The sequence below is a fragment of the Leiobunum rupestre genome, chromosome 3 (assembly GCF_980474605.1).
Source record: "Leiobunum rupestre chromosome 3, qqLeiRupe1.1.hap1, whole genome shotgun sequence".
NCBI classification, from domain to species: domain Eukaryota; kingdom Metazoa; phylum Arthropoda; class Arachnida; order Opiliones; family Sclerosomatidae; genus Leiobunum; species Leiobunum rupestre.
Window position 1 is genome coordinate 51,963,015 of NC_143386.1, and position 22,157 is coordinate 51,985,171.

Genomic DNA, 22,157 nt, shown 5'->3' on the forward strand with positions numbered 1-22,157 from the left:
GCTTGTTTTTCTTATTTTATCTTCTTGTAGATCAATTATTTGCTTCTTTTGTAGGGAGTCCCAAAGGTGGGCGACAAAATCTTGCGGAATACCTAGTTCATGTAAAGTTAGTCATGATTAACGTAGTCGTCGGCCCTTTTAAAAGCGGTATAAAGTGGCCTCTTTTCCTTTCGCGCTATCTCAATAAGTTAACTGACAACGAATAAATTCTCGGCTCCCCGACGATCCCTGCGAAATCCATTTTGAAGTTCACTCAGGATACCATTACTTTCTATAAATTGATCAACTCGCGCTTTTAAAATGGCCACGTACCGTTTTGAGAAGCATTGGGATAGCGCTATCGAACGATATGATTCGAGCTCAGCCGAGTCCCTTCTTCCACCCTTGAAGGTCAGACGGATATCTGTCAGGGACCAGGTTTCCGGAAATACATGTGACGCTAAAACTTCTTTGTAAAGATCAAGAAGATAATAACGAGAAACCGGGACAAAGCACGAAGAAGGTCGTTCGTGACTTGATCAGGACCCGCAGCCTTTCCAAGTGGAAGCCGTTTAATGGCCATGTTTAGTTCTTCGATTGTTAACCGTTCCATCAAAAGCGAAGGTTCGGATAAGTGAGAGCGCGTAACAGTAGGAGTGGAGATGAACTGGTGAGTTTCCAAGAGCGCTATTTCTTCCTCAAAAACCAACTCGCGTATTCTAGCCGCAATGTCACTACGAGTAGTCAATTTTGGTGATTAACATCGTATATAACTATAGGCGATTCCGATTTCTTGTTATCACGGAAAAGGTTCCAGAATTTTTTACTAGCGACCCCTCCTGCTTCTTTATGTCTTTTTCCATAGCCGCCTTAACAGATTTAGTCTTCTTTGCTACAAGCAGAGTAGTTTCTCTCTTCCTCTCCATGTAAACTTCCCAGTGGTTTTTAACGACATCATTATCGAAAACAGCCTTTTCTTTTGCAAATCTCCTATACACCCTATTTGCTTCTTTCCTCTCTCGAATACTTTTTTTGACTTCTTGATCAAACCATTTCTTTTGGAGACGTTTCTTTGTATCAGCACCTGACTTTCCTAAAGTGGTAGAGGCGGCCGAATTTATAGAATCCAAAAAGATCTTGTACGAAAATTGTTTGGGGTCACGTAATAAAATTTCTACAGTTTCACTGTAATTGGCCAATCGTTCCAGAGAATTTGTTCGCCAACGTTTTTGACATTGTACCATCGGTAGTGGAAGGTCACGCAGAGGGTTAACTGAAAGGGTAGTGATAAGAGAATTATGGTCACTTCCAAGGCCAAGAAGACCGTCCTCGTCAATCATCATCGATGAAGAATGTCGTTTCATCGAACTTTTACACAACGCGTAATCAATACAGCTTGTCCGACCTAGCGCGGCCCATGTTATCGTACCACTACAAATATAGTTATCAAGATTCAGAATTTGCAGGCTATGATCAATGGACCAAGCTCGAAATTGCTTCCCATTCAGATACTCATACCCATCTAATTCGCATATGTGAGCTTTAAAATCAGAGATATTTTTTTTAAACATTACAACTTTAATTACGCAATAGAAGCAAGTTAAAAACATATCTACATATGTATAAACGACGACGACGACTAGTTTCGCGTCTCATTCGAGAGCATCATCAGGTCTGAGTTCGGGAGTTGCCGTGTAAACTTCGTTCAAAACTTCGTCACGTGGTTTCACAGTGGGGACCTCGAGCTCGAACAGTTTTTTATGCCAAAGTTCGGCGACCATGGCCCCAGGTTTATTGTCTCTATTCAGAACAAATCGTTCTATTTATTTTAAAGCGTTAAAATCACCAAAAATAAGAGTCGTTATACTGTCATCCGGGTGAGGGCGTGCTCTTTTTCCGTGGCCATATACACGACTCCCACGATAAAAGTGCCAGCCGAAGTGACTATCTCTACCCACATATGTTCCTTACACGATTTTAGTAAGGTACTGATGCTGTGGTGAGCACACCAATCCCACCTCCTTTTTTCTCTCCTTGACATCTATTTTTACCAATCCAATTAAAATCCGGGAAAAGATCCGGGATTTCCGTGTCTCTCAAACAAGTCTCCACCACCAAAATATCTGTAGATTTTCTCGCCTCATTTGAAATTAAACCTCACTCAATATCGCGTGTTTACGGCCATTTTGAATATTTAAATAGCCAATCTTCAAAGTTTTTTTCTTTTTCGCTTTACGACGACCCCTATGATGTTTCGTTCTACGACGTCCCTGCGACTGTTGATTTTAATGTTGTTTTTCTTTACGAGGAGTGGACTCCTCGATTCTGGGCATGTTATTCTTCTTAAAATACGCTTTTCGAGCCCACTGTTCCCTACGAGTCAGGTCTGGTCGTAGGTAAATGGTTTCAAATCCTTCCTTCGATTTCAGTACTTTCGATTTTCCCAATACGATGAGTTTCATTACAATATCTTGTAGTTCTAATTTTACTGGGCCTGGTCTGTTTTCGGAACCCTCAAGCCGGGTACAAGCTGAAACGTTTATAGAAGACTGTTTGATCCCCTTCGCCGCCAACTCTGGGTCATCCAAATTCTGGGACGAGCAACCAAACACCACAACATTTTTGCACGGTTCTCTTTGTCTCGCACTTGTACAACGCGAAGGGTAACAGACTCTATAGACCCAGTTCGAACATTACGATTATGTCCAACACGAACCTCTGCTCGCTGTTTCCCCAACAGTTTCTCCAATTTAGATATACGATCACTGGCGTCTTGCCAGTCTTCAGCCACAGCTCGAAATTTTTCCGATACCTCTCTCTTGGCTTCTTTAATTTCCTCGTAAATCAATTTGTCACAATATGACGTTAGGACGCATTTTAGCCCCGTAACCCTTAACTCCAAATCGTCCTGTAATTATTTTTTGAAGGAAGCTAATTTTGAATCCAATTTGAGGTCGAGGAGTGTCGCGAATTTTTCAATTAAACTGCTTTCATCTAGGACCGACTGACTGACTATCTTTCACCCTCACCAATGGGTTGTTCTTTGTAGCGGTTTCTGTCAGAATGGGTATTTTTGCACTTTCAAACGCATCTTTCCCACCTCAGAATTTAACTTCTTAAGCCGAGACCGAAGTCTGTTCATTTTCGGATTTGACATCAAACACCGTCACGAGGCGCAAGATGAAGCGCGAGTTTTAACCTATAACATTTATATATATTTGGCTTTGTTTTAGTGAGATAGCGCCAGCTGGTGGCTACGTTGCCTACAAGTGGCGCTACATGTCCGTTCTTTTGATAAATCATAAACCTATCATACGTTGATTTTTACACGAAGTTAGGTTTTATTTGGACTTAATCATTACTTGCAAAAATTGGGATTTAGTTTGAAAACAACTGAAATTTGGCCATTTCAGTCAACTTTAACTTTAAATATCTTAAAATAGCGCGCGAATACGCAGCTACAAATGGCATAGAAACCTTTCGCGGTATTTTGAAAGAACGTTTCGAAAGTTTCAGCTTGGTAACTCGTGGAACGTTTAAGCAATGAATTTAAAAAAAAAGAGTAAACTACCTGAAAATGGCGAGGGTCTTCAATAAATAATATTTGAAAATTAACAAAAAATACAAACGAGAATAATAAAATAATTTATTCGTTTGAATATAATTCTTAATTATCAAGAACATTAAAGTTATCCGAGAGGAATGCGGATGTTGCTTCTAAATTTTCACTTTCTTCGTCTTCGTCGTCGTCGTCGATATGTTCTGTGGTAAATTGTATTTCCATAGCTTTTTGAGTCGTAATATTATTGAATAGTTCGAGATGACAGGGCGGTCAGACGATTCCAAAGATCTTTTCAAAACGTCTAATAAATTAGCGACGCTACTAGACTTTTTAGCGTGAAATTATCTTTGCTGGCGATATCATTTATTTCTAGACTCGCCTGCTTGTTCGCTCAGCATTCCGACTGGTTAAAGTTGAGTTTAAAATAATGTCTACTCCTTGTATCGACACCTTGTGTAAATTAACCGGCATGTAGTACCAAGAATAATTCGTGAGGTACTTTTTAGCGACGTTTAGACGGAATTTACCAAATAATTTCGGATCAATAAGTAGACCACAGGAAATTGGGGACAGTATGACAAAAAGATCCTCTACTAGCCACTTTTCTAAGTTAAGGATTTCTGCAAACAAATTTCTATACTTGTCGCTGAAAGCCATTCTAGCAATATTGCCATCATTTTTCGTTCCATTGTCTCCAGATTTAGGAAAATCTACTCTTGATCCCATTTCTTTTAGAAATCTAGTTTGAATACCTTGTTTTCTCTGGGAAAATATATTTTTCTTTTCGGTTCCCAAAACTCTCCAGCAATATAACCCTGGAAAATTCCTGTACCCAAGATGTAGACCAAATTAAAAAAACCATATCCACGCATGAAGGGGACTAATATTGCAAACTTTAAGGTTTTGCTTTAAGCCTGAGAGAGGCGTTTTCCAGGGGGTTTACCATTTTTGGTTGAGCACCACAAATAGGGCACGTTACCTGAGATTTAGTATTAGTCAAAATACTTAATACTTTTCCATCAATAACGGTACAATTCATTTGAAAGTTCACTTTAGTCGGTACGTTTAATTCAAGATCTTTGTCACATTTGAGTCCACTGAATGTTTTTCAGCCAACATAGTTTCTTTAGTTTCCTTCAAGAACTTTAAAGAACCGACTCAGGAGCAGGATTCTGCCATAGTACTACATGTACGTCTAAAGATTTTAGCTGAAGTGGAGTGACAGTATTCGGATCAAAGGGTTCATTTCCAGTGTGGATTTTCTTGAATATTGATTGGCCTGTACTGCCATCAAAACCCGAGGAGTAAACCAAAACCGGATCGAGCATTTTTATTAAAGTAGACTTAGAAAATTGGTTCAATACTTTACGCTGTTTCCCGATAATTCTTTTAGTGGTATAGTGCAGTAGAGAGTTAAGAGAAACCGATATACAAGTGTCACTGACCAACTTGAATTCTTGAGGATAACATTTTTCTTTCACTTGAGCTACCATAGTATAAGGAGGGTATTATTGAAATCCACCACTAATAGCACCTTTTCTGAAAATTTTTAAGAGGTTTACGGAAATATCGCCATCTATCAAAAGAGCTAGCGCTTCTTCTGGAGCGTAAGAAGACAAAGTGTTCTTCATACATGCTCCCTTATTCTTTTTCAATTTATCTGCTATTTTGTTCGCTCGGTTTGGGCAAGCCCTGAATTACCTTGGCGACAGCTTTGGAAAGTTTCAAAATTGGTTCTGAACTTATTTAGTCTTGGAGTCCAATGACACGACGCCGTTTAGAACGACTCGAACCTTCTGCCCATGATTTTTCTGGTCAACCCTTAGAGCGGATCTTCTCCAATTGAGGCACTTCCTCGACTACTAAATGTAAATGAACACACAACCACTTTTCATTAGCTGCGAAGAATCTTTCTCTTTAATTTCAGTTTTAAAAGCCTAATTTGATTTTGAATTTGTTTTTCAATTGAAATATTAATATATTCCAAAAGATTTAGAATTTCGTTAAGCTTATCTGCGGGGTTTAAATGTTTTAGAAATACTATACAAATATCTCCCCGAGAAACGATACTTTTATTAAACGCCATCTTCTTCGGCACGTTTCAAAATGCTGGTCTACTTAACGGTTAATAATGGATTTCAATCGTAAGATAATTTTTTATTTGTTTTGCGTTTTCAAAAGACGGAAATACGTTAAGCAATAAAATTTTAAAAACAAACAATCCAAATGTTTTCCGACGCTTGTGTAAAAAAATTCCACTAGTTACCGAGCTGAAACTTTCGAAATTTACTGATACAATACCGCAAATTGTTTCTTTGCCATTTGTAGCTGCGCATTGACGCGCCATTTGGAGATATTTAGGGTTAAAGTGGACTGAAATAGCCAAATTTCAGTTGTTTTCAACCTAAATCCCAAATTTTGCGTGTTTATTAAGTTCAAATAAAACCTAACTTCGTGTAAAAATCAACGTATGATAGGTTTATGATATATCAAAAGCACGCACATGTAACGCCACTTGTAGGAAAAGTAGCCTCCAGCTGCAAAATTTCGTTGATAAACCGTTGAAAAACGGTTGATGAATAGTTGATAGCTAAACGTTATTGACTCGTTGATCATATCCGGCTAAGGAACGTGCTTAAAAACCATTATACTAACGCTTAAATTGTTTTAATATCAGGTACATAGATACAAAATACAAATTAGCTTTAAATTCAAGTACTCTGGCAAATTGTATGGGAGTTAGAGCATGAATCTTAAAATTGAAGTAAAAAATCTCCTGCTGAAACTACATGCCTTCTTTTTTGACGCTTTGAGATATCAAAATTCTCCATTGTGCAATCAATGATACCATTAACGCCTAAAATGATATAAACCCAATTAGATTTTAATAAAGTTCCATAAGTAACAAATAAGTGTGACACTTATCGGAGTATTACGCGATGCTTACAACGTATGACCTGAAGTAACAAATAAGTGTGACACTTATCGGCGGCCGTTCTAATATGACCAAAACTAACAAATAAGTGTGACACTTATCGGCGGCCGTTCTAATATGACCAAAAGTAACAAATAAGTGTGACACTTATCGGCGGCCGTTCTTATATGACCCAAAGTAACAAATAAGTGTGACACTTATCGGCGGCCGTTCTAATATGACCAAAAGTAACAAATAAGTGTGACACTTATCGGCGGCCGTTCTAATATGACCCAAAGTAACAAATAAGTGTGACACTTATCGGCGGCCGTTCTAATATGACCCAAAATAACAAATAAGTGTGACACTTATCGGCGGCCGTTCTAATATGACCAAAAGTAACAAATAAGTGTGACACTTATCGGCGGCCGTTCTAATATGACCCAAAGTAACAAATAAGTGTGACACTTATCGGCGGCCGTTCTAATATGACCAAAAGTATCAAATAAGTGTGACACTTATCGGCGGCCGTTCTAATATCACCCAAAGTAACAAATAAGTGTGACACTTATCGGCGGCCGTTCTAATATGACCAAAAGTAACAAATAAGTGTGACACTTATCGGCGGCCGTTCTAATATGACCCAAAGTAACAAATAAGTGTGACACTTATCGGCGGCCGTTCTAATATGACCAAAAGTAACAAATAAGTGTGACACTTATCGGCGGCCGTTCTAAAATGACCAAAAGTAACAAATAAGTGTGACACTTATCGGCGGCCGTTCTAATATGACCAAAAGTAACAAATAAGTGTGACACTTATCGGCGGCCGTTCTAATATGACCAAAAGTAACAAATAAGTGTGACACTTATCGGCGGCCGTTCTAATATGACCAAAACTAACAAATAAGTGTGACACTTATCGGCGGCCGTTCTAATATGACCCAAAGTAACAAATAAGTGTGACACTTATCGGAGTAATATGCGATGCTTACAACGTGTGACCTGAAGTAACAAATAAGTGTGACACTTATCGGAGTAATACGCGATGCTTACAACGTGTGACCTGAAGTAACAAATAAGTGTGAAACTTATCGGAGGCCGTTCTCACAACGTATGACCTGAAGTAACAAATAAGTGTGACACTTATCGGCGGCCGTTCTAATATGACCAAAAGTAACAAATAAGTGTGACACTTATCGGCGGCCGTTCTAGTATGACCAAAAGTAACAAATAAGTGTGACACTTATCGGAGTATTACGCGATGCTTACAACGTATGACCTGAAGTAACAAATAAGTGTGACACTTATCGGCGGCCGTTCTAATATGACCAAAAGTAACAAATAAGTGTGACACTTATCGGCGGCCGTTCTAATATGACCAAAAGTAACAAATAAGTGTGACACTTATCGGCGGCCGTTCTTATATGACCCAAAGTAACAAATAAGTGTGACACTTATCGGCGGCCGTTCTAATATGACCAAAAGTAACAAATAAGTGTGACACTTATCGGCGGCCGTTCTAATATGACCCAAAGTAACAAATAAGTGTGACACTTATCGGCGGCCGTTCTAATATGACCCAAAATAACAAATAAGTGTGACACTTATCGGCGGCCGTTCTAATATGACCCAAAATAACAAATAAGTGTGACACTTATCGGCGGCCGTTCTAATATGACCCAAAGTAACAAATAAGTGTGACACTTATCGGCGGCCGTTCTAATATGACCAAAAGTATCAAATAAGTGTGACACTTATCGGCGGCCGTTCTAATATGACCCAAAGTAACAAATAAGTGTGACACTTATCGGCGGCCGTTCTAATATGACCAAAAGTAACAAATAAGTGTGACACTTATCGGCGGCCGTTCTAATATGACCAAAAGTAACAAATAAGTGTGACACTTATCGGCGGCCGTTCTAATATGACCAAAAGTAACAAATAAGTGTGACACTTATCGGCGGCCGTTCTAATATGACCAAAAGTAACAAATAAGTGTGACACTTATCGGCGGCCGTTCTAATATGACCAAAACTAACAAATAAGTGTGACACTTATCGGCGGCCGTTCTAATATGACCCAAAGTAACAAATAAGTGTGACACTTATCGGAGTAATATGCGATGCTTACAACGTGTGACCTGAAGTAACAAATAAGTGTGACACTTATCGGAGTAATACGCGATGCTTACAACGTGTGACCTGAAGTAACAAATAAGTGTGAAACTTATCGGAGGCCGTTCTCACAACGTATGACCTGAAGTAACAAATAAGTGTAACACTTATCGGAGTACTACGCGATGCTTACCGCGTATGACCTGAGGTAGCAATTAAGTGTGCCACTTATCGGAGGCCGTTCTAATATGACCAAAAGTAACAAATAAGCGTGACACTTATATTTCCGCCTGAAAGTCGGCATAACGTTCCTTAATTTAATTTCGATTTTCATGAAAGTTAAATTTTTTATAGCTGTGGTTTACATATGACCTAGAGTTGCAAATATGTTCCTTAATTTTAAGTAAGGTTTTTTGAGCAGCGTATACGGAGCCCAGCAATTTCCAACATTGTCAATCCGCGTGTTTATAGAGGTCTACGCGCCCGTTTCCCTCTAGCGTTTTTCAAGGCCGTTCAGAGTGGGTCACGCTTTCAATGTATGGCCAGAAGTAACAAATAAGTATAATAATAATAATAATAATAATAATAATCAGCTAGGCTAATACCTGTTACTTTTACCTTGGTCCGACCTTTTCGCAAATGAACGAGGTTTTCTGCAATTGCACGTCAATAACGTTGCAGGCTCTCGTCACTCCGGCGCGAAATGTCTTTCTTTGCTTTTCCAAAAGCGCTAAGCTCGTCATCCTTGTCTGATATCGTAACTGTCCGCTTTATAAATCTATCGCGATTTCCCGGGTTTCGGCACCAAAATAATGTTACTTTTACCTTGGTCCGACGTAGCTTTAATTGGGAGAGCTAAACTTTAGTTAAAATCCAACGGACTGAAACATGGAATTCTAACGCACTTAATTGATACTAGGAACTGGTACGTAATTATGCGCGTAATAGATTTACTCCACAATTCAAAAACATAACGAAAGTTTAATAACTAACAGCACAGTTACAAATATTCAATATACGAAAAATTTAGAGGCGCACGATGCCTATACCCGCACAGTGGGCTTTCAAACCAATACTGGCTTGTCTTTCTTCACGAGGGACCGAGGAAAGCTCCCGATGACTCGCTTCTTTTTCTTGGGGCTTTGTCTCCCCTTTGGCGACCTTCAGTCGCACTCAGTAATGGGGAAAAACCCACTCTTTTACTCAAATTCCAGCGAGCCCCCGGCAACTTTCCTCGCATCCTTTGTCGGAAGAAATACAAGAATATTCATATACAAGAACCACCGAAAAATACAGTAATTGTGGAATGACACAGCAAAATAGAGTAAATAATAAAACAGATGGAATACAATTAATACACTTTTTACAAAATACACAGAAACCCATTTTTTTTCATATACAAACTTTTCAATTAAATTTTAAATGATCGTAATTCGATTTTTAACATTCTCCCCCCTTTTGAACAGTGTTCAAAACCTTTAAATCTCTAGGGGGTACAACATTTGTATAGGTCGCTTTACTCGATTACCATTTGCTAAACGAACCATGCACGATCTTACAACCCCATCTCTACCCTCAACTACCTCTTCTACGACTGCTATTTTCCACATCAATCTAGGGAGTTTATTTTCTTCTAGTAAAACAACGTCGTTGATTTTTAAACTTTCTGTAGGACTACGAGTTGGTTTATGATGTGCCGAACGCAGTTCTAACAAATAATTACGCTTCCACCTGGACCAAAATCTATCTAACAATGTTTGTCGGTACTTTAGTCTCCTAGTCAACTCTTGCCTAGTTGGGCTTAGCGCTTCACTGTTAGCATACACTCGGGAGGGCAGCGAGGTTAGGCGTTTGCCGATTAGAAAATGCGCGGGGCTCAATGGAGTCGGTTCTTCCGCTCCTTCATATACATAGCTTATGGGTCTATAATTTATCGTCGCTTCAATCTCAACTAAAAGGGTTTCGAGTTCTTCGTAACTTAATCGAGCCTTTCCGAGGGTTTTGCGAAGGGATGATTTGACAGAACGAACCATCCTCTCCCAAAACCCTCCCCACCAGGCCGCCCTGTCCGCTATGTAGCGCCACTGTATTCGTAGGGAGCCAAAACAATCCACCACCTCTGGATATCTTAGATTTTTTAAAAGTTCATTTAAATCAGTTTCGGCCCTTTTAAAAGTCTTCGCATTGTCGCTGTATATAATTCTACAAATTCCACGTCTCGCGCAAAATCTCCGGAACGACAACAAAAATTTATCAGTTGATAGGTCTGACACGACCTCCAAATGTACGGCGCGCGTTACCGCACAGGTGAAAAGCGCGATATAACATTTATTTCCAGTTCTATCATATAATGGACCGGCAAAGTCGATTCCGCAAACAGAGAAAGGAGGGGACGGATTAATTCTGGCCTCGGGTAAGGGTGCCATTACCGCTACTGGAGCTTTAGCTCGGAATCGCTTACATCTAGGACAACCTTGTATCTCTCTTTTAATCAGCCTCCTTATTTTATTAATCCAAAATTTTTCTCTTATTTCCACTAAAACGTCATCGACTAAGGCATGCTTTAATTTGATATGACAGTCGTCAACAATCAACTCGGTTAATTTATTTTCACGTGACAAAATCCAGGGGTGTTTCTCTTCGTAACTGATATCTGCGGCGTCTAAACGTCCGCCTAAACGCAATAAACCCACCTGGTCAATAAAGGGCGACAATGACAAAATTTTGGAATTTTTCGAAATTCCAATTCCGAATTTTAAACAATTCAGGTCCTCAAAATAATCTTCCTCTTGCGCAATTTTCACCCAATATATTTCAGCGTCATTTATCTCATCCGCTGACAATGGTCCGAGCGTTTTCCCAACCCTTTTAGAGGATTCTCTTAAATTTTGAACGTAGCGCTTAATCCAAGCAGTGAGCCTAAAAACTGTTTTAGCAGAGCTATATTTCGCAAGTGCAAATAGGGGTTCTCTCTTATCGTAGCTATAATAGCCAAATTAGCATCGCCTTTCGCTCTCTTTTCACTTTTAATATCGAGGTTTTCCTCGTCAATTGGTTCTAAATCAGAGTCTATATTGTTATTGTCGGATAACCAAGGAGGTCCGTAAAGCCAAAGTTTAGAGGTTCCCAGCTCTTCAATCGTGGTACCGCGTGATGGTATATCGGCAGGGTTCTCTTAACCCGGAACGTGTTTCCAACAAGAGGGGGCGGTTAACTTCTGAATTTCCCTCACTCTGTTTGACACAAAAGGTTTCCACCGCGCTGCATTATCCCGAACCCAGTGTAGAACTATGGTCGAGTCAGTCCACATTCGAACCGCCCGTGGAGAGTACTCTAATGATTCAATTAAGCTGGTAACAAGCCTAGCACCCAATACTCCACCCATTAATTCTAATCGGGGTAATGTCAAGGTTTGCAGAGGAGCGACTCTAGTCTTGGACGCTACCATAGAGGTGAGCACCTGACCATCTGGGTATTCACTTTTCAAGTAAACAACGGCAGCGTAAGCGGTTTTACTGGCGTCAACGAAACAGTGCACTTCAATTTCCGGTTCGGTTTTAGTTGACTCATTCTTAAAATAATACCTAGGAATTTATATTTTAACGAGGTGGGGGAGCTCCGCGCACCACGTCTCAAATTTCTGGGAATGGTCACTCGGTAAATGAGAGTCCCATTCTAGCCCCTTACTCCACAATTCCTGGAAAATCAGCTTCGCTCTGATAGTAAAAGGGGACAATAGACCCAGGGGGTCGAAAACTTTCGCTACGGCCCTTAAGACCCAGCGCTTTGTACTCTCCCTTTTTAACAAAAATTGCAACATGTGGCTCATGTCAAAACTGAAGGTATCTCTCGCTTCGTTCCAAGTCATCCCTAAAACTTTTGTATTTTTCTCGCTATCGTTGGGGTGTTCTCCGCTAACTTTGGCAACTTTATCCTCCCCCCATTTCTCTCTGATTTCTCGGGAGTTGCTATGAAACTTTCTCAATCTCATCCCAGCTTCACTTAAGATACCCGATGTCTGACTTATCATTTTATCTACTTCCGCAACCTCTTGTTCTCCTGAGATTAAATCGTCTACATATAGGTCGTCATTCAACACGGCACTAGCTTTGGGAAAATTGTCTACATATTTTTTGGCATGATATTTTTTAGTGGCGGCCAACAAGAATGGGCTCGCCGTACAACCGAATGGAATTCTAGTAAATCTATACACCACTAATTCGGTTCTATCCGCACCTGACAAACCCTTAATCCAGAAAAACCTGAAGGCATCCCGATCTCGCTCTACTACACTAATTTGGTGGAATGCTTTTTCTACATCGTCGGTGTAGGCTACTCGGTGTTTGCGGAAACGCACTAACATTTTAAAAATTAAAGGTAAGAAATTGGGTCCTGACTCCAAGCAACTATTAAGAGAGAGGAATCCCTTCGCGAAGGCTGACCCGTCAAGCACAATTCTCAATTTGGAAGTTACGCTACTCTCACGAAAAACACCCCTATGGGGCAGATAATAACATCAACTGGGCTTAGCGCCATTTTCCCTTTCTTCGACCCTTTCCACTATCCCTGATTTTATCTGTTCTCGTATGATTTCGTCATAATGCGCCATTTCTTGGGGTTTCGTTTCTAACTTGCCCAATAAGTTAATTGTTCGCCTCTTGGCTACCCCTAAATTATCTCCCATCAAATCTCGATTAGGCTTCCAAGGGAGCGCTACCTCGTAGCGTCCGTCTATGAAATTGATATTTTGCCCAAAATCACTTAAGACCGATTCGAATTGATCGGATTTTGTCCCGTCACTATCGTTAATTCCCATTGACTCTAAATTCCAGAACGCGCGCAATTGTTCTGATACTAAATTTTCCTCGGGTTGGGCCGCTACGTGGAGAGCTCCCACAGAATTTACCGCTATAAAGGATCCTTCTCCTTCCGACCTTCCCTGCACAGTCCACCCTAATATAGTGTTTATGGCCATCAAATCTGGAGAAAGCCGCTTGAATTCGTCGTCGGCTACCACCCTCCAAAAATAATCCGCCCCAATTAAAACCTCAATAGGGGGACCAACTCTGTTGTCAGTTTCACCAATCACATCGGACAACTCTAAATTTCTTTTTCTAATTTCTAGCTTAACTTTTTCGCCTGGCACTGCAAATACTGCCCCATTGATAAAGGGAGTTTCTAAAGCTATAATATTCACCTTCTCACCGGTGATTACATTTCTAAGGGTAACTTTGACCTCTCTGCGCGTAGATTTGATTGGGGTCTCACTTTCAAAGGGAAACAAGCTCATATTGACTTTACCGACTTCCTCTAATTGTAATCTATTTGATAATGCCTCCGTAATAAAACTGCGATGGCTGGCTCCATCTAGGACGCACCTTACCCTAACGTTATTTCCCGCCTTATCGCTAATATTGGCTTGGGCGGTTTGCAAGAGAATGACGCTCGAGGCATCTAAACCCGTAGTTAGGGTCGCTGAATTGGGGTTATCAGATTTCGCTTTAATCTGGTCATATTGAACTGGCTTATTGTCGTTCTGCCCTTGTCTAGTGAATTCTACATTCTTGTTTTCATTTTCATCGCATACTATTTGATGATGTTTGCGCCTACAAATTCTACAATTTTGTATTCTACCTCGGCATAGGTGAGCGGGGTGCCCGGACCTTAAACAGAGGAAACATAGCCTTTTCTTACTAGCAATTGCTCTTTTCTCAGATATTGAAATTCCGGTACAATTATAAAATGGGTGCTCAGTACTAGCACAAAAAAACACAATTTCTTTGATAATTCTGATCGTTAACAGCACCGGTATTTAGCGCGGCTGCCGAAAATGGCTTATTAAACGGGGTTGCCGAATTTGGCTTATTAGAATAAATTTTACTAGATTGCCCACTTTTAACATTCTGTTTTTCTAATTGGCTATTGGTTGATTTTGTTTGCGACGGTCCCGCTCTATGGACGGCTAAAACCCTTTCACGACATTGGATCTCGCCACTTAGGAAGTTCAACAACTCGTTTATATCCCAAAGCTTACTTTCGTTCCTCCCTCTAGTGTATTGTTGTAAGAGATCCAACGGTAATAAACCCCCCACAAGATGCGCCAGAAATTCGCCATAGCTATCGGTCAAACGACCCAAATATTTCAAACCTCTAACCTCTATTTGGCACGTGTCATACAAATTTCTTAGCCCCGTGACGTCTTCCGAAGAAGTTACTGGGCCCATTACCAAGAAATTATTTAATCTAGCGCTTATTTGTAAGTCTGGTCGACCGCAAGTTTGATTTAAAATTTCTATAGCTGTTAAATAATTACCATCTGTTAAGGTTAATCCTTCGATAGCAACTTCCGCACGTCCCTTTAAGTAGGATTTCAAATAATTAAACTTATCTATGTTCGATAATTTTTGATTCGAGTGGATTGCACCTTCGAACTGAGTCCAAAACGTTTGCCATTTTTCATAACTGCCGTCGTACTTCATTATTTCTAACTTCGGGAGTCGAACCGCCGCCGCTGTTGGTACGATGACATCGGTATCGCCGCCCGAAGAATGGCGAGATCTGGTTGCGGGTTGCTTCTTCTCGTTGATCCACTTTTTCGCTCGTGCTCGTCAAAGGACTGACTTTTCACTGTACAAGTCTATTTGTAACAATTCGTCGTCCTGCTCCGCATCGGTCATGCATTCCAGTATTTTTACGTCCAATTCGTCTAACTTGCTTTCTTTCGCATCTAGCTGCGCAATAGCGTCGCTCAAAACCTTTTCGCAAATGAACGAGGTTTTCTGCAATTGCACGTCAATAACGTTGCAGGCTCTCGTCACTCCGGCGCGAAATGTCTTTCTTTGCTTTTCCAAAAGCGCTAAGCTCGTCATCCTTGTCTGATATCGTAACTGTCCGCTTTATAAATCTATCGCGATTTCCCGGGTTTCGGCACCAAAATAATGTTACTTTTACCTTGGTCCGACGTAGCTTTAATTGGGAGAGCTAAACTTTAGTTAAAATCCAACGGACTGAAACATGGAATTCTAACGCACTTAATTGATACTAGGAACTGGTACGTAATTATGCGCGTAATAGATTTACTCCACAATTCAAAAACATAACGAAAGTTTAATAACTAACAGCACAGTTACAAATATTCAATATACGAAAAATTTAGAGGCGCACGATGCCTATACCCGCACAGTGGGCTTTCAAACCAATACTGGCTTGTCTTTCTTCACGAGGGACCGAGGAAAGCTCCCGATGACTCGCTTCTTTTTCTTGGGGCTTTGTCTCCCCTTTGGCGACCTTCAGTCGCACTCAGTAATGGGGAAAAACCCACTCTTTTACTCAAATTCCAGCGAGCCCCCGGCAACTTTCCTCGCATCCTTTGTCGGAAGAAATACAAGAATATTCATATACAAGAACCACCGAAAAATACAGTAATTGTGGAATGACACAGCAAAATAGAGTAAATAATAAAACAGATGGAATACAATTAATACACTTTTTACAAAATACACAGAAACCCATTTTTTTTCATATACAAACTTTTCAATTAAATTTTAAATGATCGTAATTCGATTTTTAACATTCTCCCCCTTTTGAACAGTGTTCAAAACCTTTAAATCTCTAGGGGGTACAACATTTGTATAGGTCGCTTTACTCGATTACCATTTGCTAAACGAACCATGCACGATCTTACAACCCCATCTCTACCCTCAACTACCTCTTCTACGACTGCTATTTTCCACATCAATCTAGGGAGTTTATTTTCTTCTAGTAAAACAACGTCGTTGATTTTTAAACTTTCTGTAGGACTACGAGTTGGTTTATGATGTGCCGAACGCAGTTCTAACAAATAATTACGCTTCCACCTGGACCAAAATCTATCTAACAATGTTTGTCGGTACTTTAGTCTCCTAGTCAACTCTTGCCTAGTTGGGCTTAGCGCTTCACTGTTAGCATACACTCGGGAGGGCAGCGAGGTTAGGCGTTTGCCGATTAGAAAATGCGCGGGGCTCAATGGAGTCGGTTCTTCCGCTCCTTCATATACATAGCTTATGGGTCTATAATTTATCGTCGCTTCAATCTCAACTAAAAGGGTTTCGAGTTCTTCGTAACTTAATCGAGCCTTTCCGAGGGTTTTGCGAAGGGATGATTTGACAGAACGAACCATCCTCTCCCAAAACCCTCCCCACCAGGCCGCCCTGTCCGCTATGTAGCGCCACTGTATTCGTAGGGAGCCAAAACAATCCACCACCTCTGGATATCTTAGATTTTTTAAAAGTTCATTTAAATCAGTTTCGGCCCTTTTAAAAGTCTTCGCATTGTCGCTGTATATAATTCTACAAATTCCACGTCTCGCGCAAAATCTCCGGAACGACAACAAAAATTTATCAGTTGATAGGTCTGACACGACCTCCAAATGTACGGCGCGCGTTACCGCACAGGTGAAAAGCGCGATATAACATTTATTTCCAGTTCTATCATATAATGGACCGGCAAAGTCGATTCCGCAAACAGAGAAAGGAGGGGACGGATTAATTCTGGCCTCGGGTAAGGGTGCCATTACCGCTACTGGAGCTTTAGCTCGGAATCGCTTACATCTAGGACAACCTTGTATCTCTCTTTTAATCAGCCTCCTTATTTTATTAATCCAAAATTTTTCTCTTATTTCCACTAAAACGTCATCGACTAAGGCATGCTTTAATTTGATATGACAGTCGTCAACAATCAACTCGGTTAATTTATTTTCACGTGACAAAATCCAGGGGTGTTTCTCTTCGTAACTGATATCTGCGGCGTCTAAACGTCCGCCTAAACGCAATAAACCCACCTGGTCAATAAAGGGCGACAATGACAAAATTTTGGAATTTTTCGAAATTCCAATTCCGAATTTTAAACAATTCAGGTCCTCAAAATAATCTTCCTCTTGCGCAATTTTCACCCAATATATTTCAGCGTCATTTATCTCATCCGCTGACAATGGTCCGAGCGTTTTCCCAACCCTTTTAGAGGATTCTCTTAAATTTTGAACGTAGCGCTTAATCCAAGCAGTGAGCCTAAAAACTGTTTTAGCAGAGCTATATTTCGCAAGTGCAAATAGGGGTTCTCTCTTATCGTAGCTATAATAGCCAAATTAGCATCGCCTTTCGCTCTCTTTTCACTTTTAATATCGAGGTTTTCCTCGTCAATTGGTTCTAAATCAGAGTCTATATTGTTATTGTCGGATAACCAAGGAGGTCCGTAAAGCCAAAGTTTAGAGGTTCCCAGCTCTTCAATCGTGGTACCGCGTGATGGTATATCGGCAGGGTTCTCTTAACCCGGAACGTGTTTCCAACAAGAGGGGGCGGTTAACTTCTGAATTTCCCTCACTCTGTTTGACACAAAAGGTTTCCACCGCGCTGCATTATCCCGAACCCAGTGTAGAACTATGGTCGAGTCAGTCCACATTCGAACCGCCCGTGGAGAGTACTCTAATGATTCAATTAAGCTGGTAACAAGCCTAGCACCCAATACTCCACCCATTAATTCTAATCGGGGTAATGTCAAGGTTTGCAGAGGAGCGACTCTAGTCTTGGACGCTACCATAGAGGTGAGCACCTGACCATCTGGGTATTCACTTTTCAAGTAAACAACGGCAGCGTAAGCGGTTTTACTGGCGTCAACGAAACAGTGCACTTCAATTTCCGGTTCGGTTTTAGTTGACTCATTCTTAAAATAATACCTAGGAATTTATATTTTAACGAGGTGGGGGAGCTCCGCGCACCACGTCTCAAATTTCTGGGAATGGTCACTCGGTAAATGAGAGTCCCATTCTAGCCCCTTACTCCACAATTCCTGGAAAATCAGCTTCGCTCTGATAGTAAAAGGGGACAATAGACCCAGGGGGTCGAAAACTTTCGCTACGGCCCTTAAGACCCAGCGCTTTGTACTCTCCCTTTTTAACAAAAATTGCAACATGTGGCTCATGTCAAAACTGAAGGTATCTCTCGCTTCGTTCCAAGTCATCCCTAAAACTTTTGTATTTTTCTCGCTATCGTTGGGGTGTTCTCCGCTAACTTTGGCAACTTTATCCTCCCCCCATTTCTCTCTGATTTCTCGGGAGTTGCTATGAAACTTTCTCAATCTCATCCCAGCTTCACTTAAGATACCCGATGTCTGACTTATCATTTTATCTACTTCCGCAACCTCTTGTTCTCCTGAGATTAAATCGTCTACATATAGGTCGTCATTCAACACGGCACTAGCTTTGGGAAAATTGTCTACATATTTTTTGGCATGATATTTTTTAGTGGCGGCCAACAAGAATGGGCTCGCCGTACAACCGAATGGAATTCTAGTAAATCTATACACCACTAATTCGGTTCTATCCGCACCTGACAAACCCTTAATCCAGAAAAACCTGAAGGCATCCCGATCTCGCTCTACTACACTAATTTGGTGGAATGCTTTTTCTACATCGTCGGTGTAGGCTACTCGGTGTTTGCGGAAACGCACTAACATTTTAAAAATTAAAGGTAAGAAATTGGGTCCTGACTCCAAGCAACTATTAAGAGAGAGGAATCCCTTCGCGAAGGCTGACCCGTCAAGCACAATTCTCAATTTGGAAGTTACGCTACTCTCACGAAAAACACCCCTATGGGGCAGATAATAACATCAACTGGGCTTAGCGCCATTTTCCCTTTCTTCGACCCTTTCCACTATCCCTGATTTTATCTGTTCTCGTATGATTTCGTCATAATGCGCCATTTCTTGGGGTTTCGTTTCTAACTTGCCCAATAAGTTAATTGTTCGCCTCTTGGCTACCCCTAAATTATCTCCCATCAAATCTCGATTAGGCTTCCAAGGGAGCGCTACCTCGTAGCGTCCGTCTATGAAATTGATATTTTGCCCAAAATCACTTAAGACCGATTCGAATTGATCGGATTTTGTCCCGTCACTATCGTTAATTCCCATTGACTCTAAATTCCAGAACGCGCGCAATTGTTCTGATACTAAATTTTCCTCGGGTTGGGCCGCTACGTGGAGAGCTCCCACAGAATTTACCGCTATAAAGGATCCTTCTCCTTCCGACCTTCCCTGCACAGTCCACCCTAATATAGTGTTTATGGCCATCAAATCTGGAGAAAGCCGCTTGAATTCGTCGTCGGCTACCACCCTCCAAAAATAATCCGCCCCAATTAAAACCTCAATAGGGGGACCAACTCTGTTGTCAGTTTCACCAATCACATCGGACAACTCTAAATTTCTTTTTCTAATTTCTAGCTTAACTTTTTCGCCTGGCACTGCAAATACTGCCCCATTGATAAAGGGAGTTTCTAAAGCTATAATATTCACCTTCTCACCGGTGATTACATTTCTAAGGGTAACTTTGACCTCTCTGCGCGTAGATTTGATTGGGGTCTCACTTTCAAAGGGAAACAAGCTCATATTGACTTTACCGACTTCCTCTAATTGTAATCTATTTGATAATGCCTCCGTAATAAAACTGCGATGGCTGGCTCCATCTAGGACGCACCTTACCCTAACGTTATTTCCCGCCTTATCGCTAATATTGGCTTGGGCGGTTTGCAAGAGAATGACGCTCGAGGCATCTAAACCCGTAGTTAGGGTCGCTGAATTGGGGTTATCAGATTTCGCTTTAATCTGGTCATATTGAACTGGCTTATTGTCGTTCTGCCCTTGTCTAGTGAATTCTACATTCTTGTTTTCATTTTCATCGCATACTATTTGATGATGTTTGCGCCTACAAATTCTACAATTTTGTATTCTACCTCGGCATAGGTGAGCGGGGTGCCCGGACCTTAAACAGAGGAAACATAGCCTTTTCTTACTAGCAATTGCTCTTTTCTCAGATATTGAAATTCCGGTACAATTATAAAATGGGTGCTCAGTACTAGCACAAAAAAACACAATTTCTTTGATAATTCTGATCGTTAACAGCACCGGTATTTAGCGCGGCTGCCGAAAATGGCTTATTAAACGGGGTTGCCGAATTTGGCTTATTAGAATAAATTTTACTAGATTGCCCACTTTTAACATTCTGTTTTTCTAATTGGCTATTGGTTGATTTTGTTTGCGACGGTCCCGCTCTATGGACGGCTAAAACCCTTTCACGACATTGGATCTCGCCACTTAGGAAGTTCAACAACTCGTTTATATCCCAAAGCTTACTTTCGTTCCTCCCTCTAGTGTATTGTTGTAAGAGATCCAACGGTAATAAACCCCCCACAAGATGCGCCAGAAATTCGCCATAGCTATCGGTCAAACGACCCAAATATTTCAAACCTCTAACCTCTATTTGGCACGTGTCATACAAATTTCTTAGCCCCGTGACGTCTTCCGAAGAAGTTACTGGGCCCATTACCAAGAAATTATTTAATCTAGCGCTTATTTGTAAGTCTGGTCGACCGCAAGTTTGATTTAAAATTTCTATAGCTGTTAAATAATTACCATCTGTTAAGGTTAATCCTTCGATAGCAACTTCCGCACGTCCCTTTAAGTAGGATTTCAAATAATTAAACTTATCTATGTTCGATAATTTTTGATTCGAGTGGATTGCACCTTCGAACTGAGTCCAAAACGTTTGCCATTTTTCATAACTGCCGTCGTACTTCATTATTTCTAACTTCGGGAGTCGAACCGCCGCCGCTGTTGGTACGATGACATCGGTATCGCCGCCCGAAGAATGGCGAGATCTGGTTGCGGGTTGCTTCTTCTCGTTGATCCACTTTTTCGCTCGTGCTCGTCAAAGGACTGACTTTTCACTGTACAAGTCTATTTGTAACAATTCGTCGTCCTGCTCCGCATCGGTCATGCATTCCAGTATTTTTACGTCCAATTCGTCTAACTTGCTTTCTTTCGCATCTAGCTGCGCAATAGCGTCGCTCAAAACCTTTTCGCAAATGAACGAGGTTTTCTGCAATTGCACGTCAATAACGTTGCAGGCTCTCGTCACTCCGGCGCGAAATGTCTTTCTTTGCTTTTCCAAAAGCGCTAAGCTCGTCATCCTTGTCTGATATCGTAACTGTCCGCTTTATAAATCTATCGCGATTTCCCGGGTTTCGGCACCAAAATAATGTTACTTTTACCTTGGTCCGACGTAGCTTTAATTGGGAGAGCTAAACTTTAGTTAAAATCCAACGGACTGAAACATGGAATTCTAACGCACTTAATTGATACTAGGAACTGGTACGTAATTATGCGCGTAATAGATTTACTCCACAATTCAAAAACATAACGAAAGTTTAATAACTAACAGCACAGTTACAAATATTCAATATACGAAAAATTTAGAGGCGCACGATGCCTATACCCGCACAGTGGGCTTTCAAACCAATACTGGCTTGTCTTTCTTCACGAGGGACCGAGGAAAGCTCCCGATGACTCGCTTCTTTTTCTTGGGGCTTTGTCTCCCCTTTGGCGACCTTCAGTCGCACTCAGTAATGGGGAAAAACCCACTCTTTTACTCAAATTCCAGCGAGCCCCCGGCAACTTTCCTCGCATCCTTTGTCGGAAGAAATACAAGAATATTCATATACAAGAACCACCGAAAAATACAGTAATTGTGGAATGACACAGCAAAATAGAGTAAATAATAA

At 40.9% G+C, this 22,157-nt stretch overlaps 4 protein-coding genes across 4 annotated transcripts; all 4 read right to left on the reverse strand.

Moving 5' to 3' along the window:
* Positions 1-11,746: 11,746 nt before the first annotated feature.
* LOC149952546 (uncharacterized) lies at positions 11,747-12,934 on the reverse strand. The gene is made up of 2 exons (XM_090169750.1): positions 12,198-12,934; positions 11,747-12,155 (listed from the first exon to the last, which is right to left on the reverse strand). Exons 1-2 carry the CDS (start codon positions 12,932-12,934, stop codon positions 11,747-11,749), a joined length of 1,146 nt encoding a protein of 381 aa, XP_090025876.1.
* Positions 12,935-13,087: 153 nt separating this feature from the next.
* On the reverse strand, positions 13,088-15,440 carry LOC149952547 (uncharacterized). The gene is made up of 2 exons (XM_090169751.1): positions 15,193-15,440; positions 13,088-14,327 (listed from the first exon to the last, which is right to left on the reverse strand). The coding sequence occupies exons 1-2, from the start codon at positions 15,438-15,440 to the stop codon at positions 13,088-13,090; spliced, it is 1,488 nt and encodes a 495-aa protein (XP_090025877.1).
* Positions 15,441-17,871: 2,431 nt separating this feature from the next.
* Positions 17,872-19,059, reverse strand: LOC149952548 (uncharacterized). The gene is made up of 2 exons (XM_090169752.1): positions 18,323-19,059; positions 17,872-18,280 (listed from the first exon to the last, which is right to left on the reverse strand). Exons 1-2 carry the CDS (start codon positions 19,057-19,059, stop codon positions 17,872-17,874), a joined length of 1,146 nt encoding a protein of 381 aa, XP_090025878.1.
* Positions 19,060-19,212: 153 nt separating this feature from the next.
* LOC149952549 (uncharacterized) lies at positions 19,213-21,565 on the reverse strand. Its single transcript, XM_090169753.1, has 2 exons — positions 21,318-21,565; positions 19,213-20,452 (listed from the first exon to the last, which is right to left on the reverse strand). The coding sequence occupies exons 1-2, from the start codon at positions 21,563-21,565 to the stop codon at positions 19,213-19,215; spliced, it is 1,488 nt and encodes a 495-aa protein (XP_090025879.1).
* Positions 21,566-22,157: the final 592 nt, after the last annotated feature.

Coding starts and splice junctions, on each gene's coding strand:
- LOC149952548 (XM_090169752.1), bottom strand. CDS start 19,059: ATGTTAGTGCGTTTCCGCAAACACCGAGTAGCCTACACCGACGATGTA. Junction 18,281..18,322: donor TCCCAGAAATTTGAGACGTG/GTGCGCGGAGCT, acceptor ATAAATTCCTAG/GTATTATTTTAAGAATGAGT.
- LOC149952546 (XM_090169750.1), bottom strand. CDS start 12,934: ATGTTAGTGCGTTTCCGCAAACACCGAGTAGCCTACACCGACGATGTA. Junction 12,156..12,197: donor TCCCAGAAATTTGAGACGTG/GTGCGCGGAGCT, acceptor ATAAATTCCTAG/GTATTATTTTAAGAATGAGT.
- LOC149952547 (XM_090169751.1), bottom strand. CDS start 15,440: ATGACGAGCTTAGCGCTTTTGGAAAAGCAAAGAAAGACATTTCGCGCC. Junction 14,328..15,192: donor ATAGACTTGTACAGTGAAAA/GTCAGTCCTTTG, acceptor TTTTTGTGCTAG/TACTGAGCACCCATTTTATA.
- LOC149952549 (XM_090169753.1), bottom strand. CDS start 21,565: ATGACGAGCTTAGCGCTTTTGGAAAAGCAAAGAAAGACATTTCGCGCC. Junction 20,453..21,317: donor ATAGACTTGTACAGTGAAAA/GTCAGTCCTTTG, acceptor TTTTTGTGCTAG/TACTGAGCACCCATTTTATA.